At 35.1% G+C, this 1,762-nt stretch overlaps 1 protein-coding gene across 1 annotated transcript in view; it reads left to right on the top strand.

The window, feature by feature from the left end:
• DEUP1 (deuterosome assembly protein 1) overlaps positions 1–1,762 on the top strand; it is an 81,219-nt gene that overhangs the window by 19,641 nt on the left and 59,816 nt on the right. The window contains exon 4 of the mRNA XM_012558162.2: positions 1,592–1,758. Within this exon, the coding sequence (XP_012413616.2) occupies positions 1,592–1,758 (167 nt within the window). The remainder of the gene's footprint in view (positions 1–1,591; positions 1,759–1,762) is intronic.

The following is a 1,762-nucleotide window of genomic DNA, read 5'->3' as shown; positions in this document are numbered from 1 at the left end:
GTCATCGTTTGAATCCACTAGGCACTGCCTGGAAACCCTGTGGAGCAGTTCTACTCTGTCCTGTAGGGTCGCTATGAGTTGGAATCAACTCGACGACAGTAGGTTTGGGTTTGGTGTTTTTTTTCACTGTTTTGGGTCTTGTGGATTTATAAAATGAAAATTTCCCCAAATGTTCTTTAAAATCATTTCTGTATAGAAAATATGAAATCCATGTTGTTTCCATTTTAAGCAAGATGTAGCTTTCATTCTCTAAATCAGTTATTTATTTTCTAGTCACAGCTAATCAGGTCATTTCAGCCATCTTCAAAATAATACAAATCACTTGGGCCGAATGAACTATCTTCCAATTTTACATATTATCAAGATGGCTGAAATAATCACACCACCCCCTGCATGCCTTTTATGTGATATTATGTTTATACTTTTCATACAGTAAAATTTTTTGTTTATATGTACATTTCCCCTACATTACTATATATGACTTTTTTTCTTTCAGAAATGGGTTCTTTTCATCATAAAGTATTTCCAAATTCTCTTCGCTCCTAGCTCTATCACACTGCCTGGTGGACACTAGGCTCTGGTTCCTAGTGGACAGTTCCCCTCAATAAATATTACTAAATTGATGATTGGATACAACAATACATACATGCCATATATCTGTATGCAATAATATATGGCCATGAACTTAGTAGCTATGGAGTTTATTTCAACTATGTTGTTTTATTTGCAAAATTTAGTAAGAAATGTTTAAATTCTAGGAAGTAATTAATACCACGCTTTTGTTTGTACATTCATGGGATATAAGTGGTGCCCGACGCTTTGCCAGGCACTGTGAGCAATGCAAAAGTAATAAAATACTTACCCTTAAGTTGTTTATAGCCTGGACTGAAAGATAAGATATAATGACCAGCCCTAGACAAAACTGGGAAGCAGTGAAGTTTATTTTTGGCATCCCCAAAGCCATATCTTCTGTTAATTAAGATGTGAACCGATAATCATGCTCCATGAATATGCTACTTGAGCAAAAACTTGAAGAACTTCGCATGCTGTATCAGGCCAGTTCCACCACTTCCTTCCCAGCTGAGCCTTGGTCCGGCTGGTACTGCCTAAAAGAGGGCAGAGATGGTTTTTCTATTCTTGAGACTGAGTTGATCTTGGCATCATCTTAGATGGTAGCTTTGAAAGGGGACAAGCTCACTAAATAAGTCAAAGCTCCATTCCTTAAAAAGGCAAGGGAACAGATTCAATGACTGAGTGTAGAGAAGGAAAGGAAGGGAAAAACTTTTGGTATCAGCCCCAGGAAATAGAAAGGAAGAACTGGCTGATGCCAAAAGTTGTTTGAAGCTCCCTTATTAGTAATCAGTATCTGTTATCAGAGAGTTTTTACATTTTTAACAAAGAAAATGTTTAAGTACAAATTCTATATTTGATGAGTGAATTAATACTTTTTTTGTTTTCCTAATAGGGAAAGAATAGACTTACTTTTTTTTTTCCCCTCAGAATGAGGCTGTAGAAGGGAAAGAAGCCTTATTTACTGTGCTTTAAAATTAATAATTTTCTTCAATTTATGTTTGTTCCCCTTTTTTAAAAGGAATTTAGAGCAAAGTCAAGAGAATGGGACAAGCAAGAAATACTGTATCAGACACATCTGGTTTCTTTAGATGCTCAGCAAAAATTATTATCTGAGAAGTGTAATCAATTTCAGGTACATTATCTAACAATATTTCTAAATAAGAAGAAATTAAAGGTTGAATATTAGTAT

This window comes from Trichechus manatus, unplaced genomic scaffold, assembly GCF_000243295.1.
Source record: "Trichechus manatus latirostris isolate Lorelei unplaced genomic scaffold, TriManLat1.0 scaffold00141, whole genome shotgun sequence".
In the NCBI taxonomy this organism is placed as follows: Eukaryota; Metazoa; Chordata; class Mammalia; order Sirenia; family Trichechidae; genus Trichechus; species Trichechus manatus.
The sequence above is the reverse complement of the archived record's forward strand: the minus strand, read 5'-3'. Positions and strand labels throughout refer to the sequence as shown.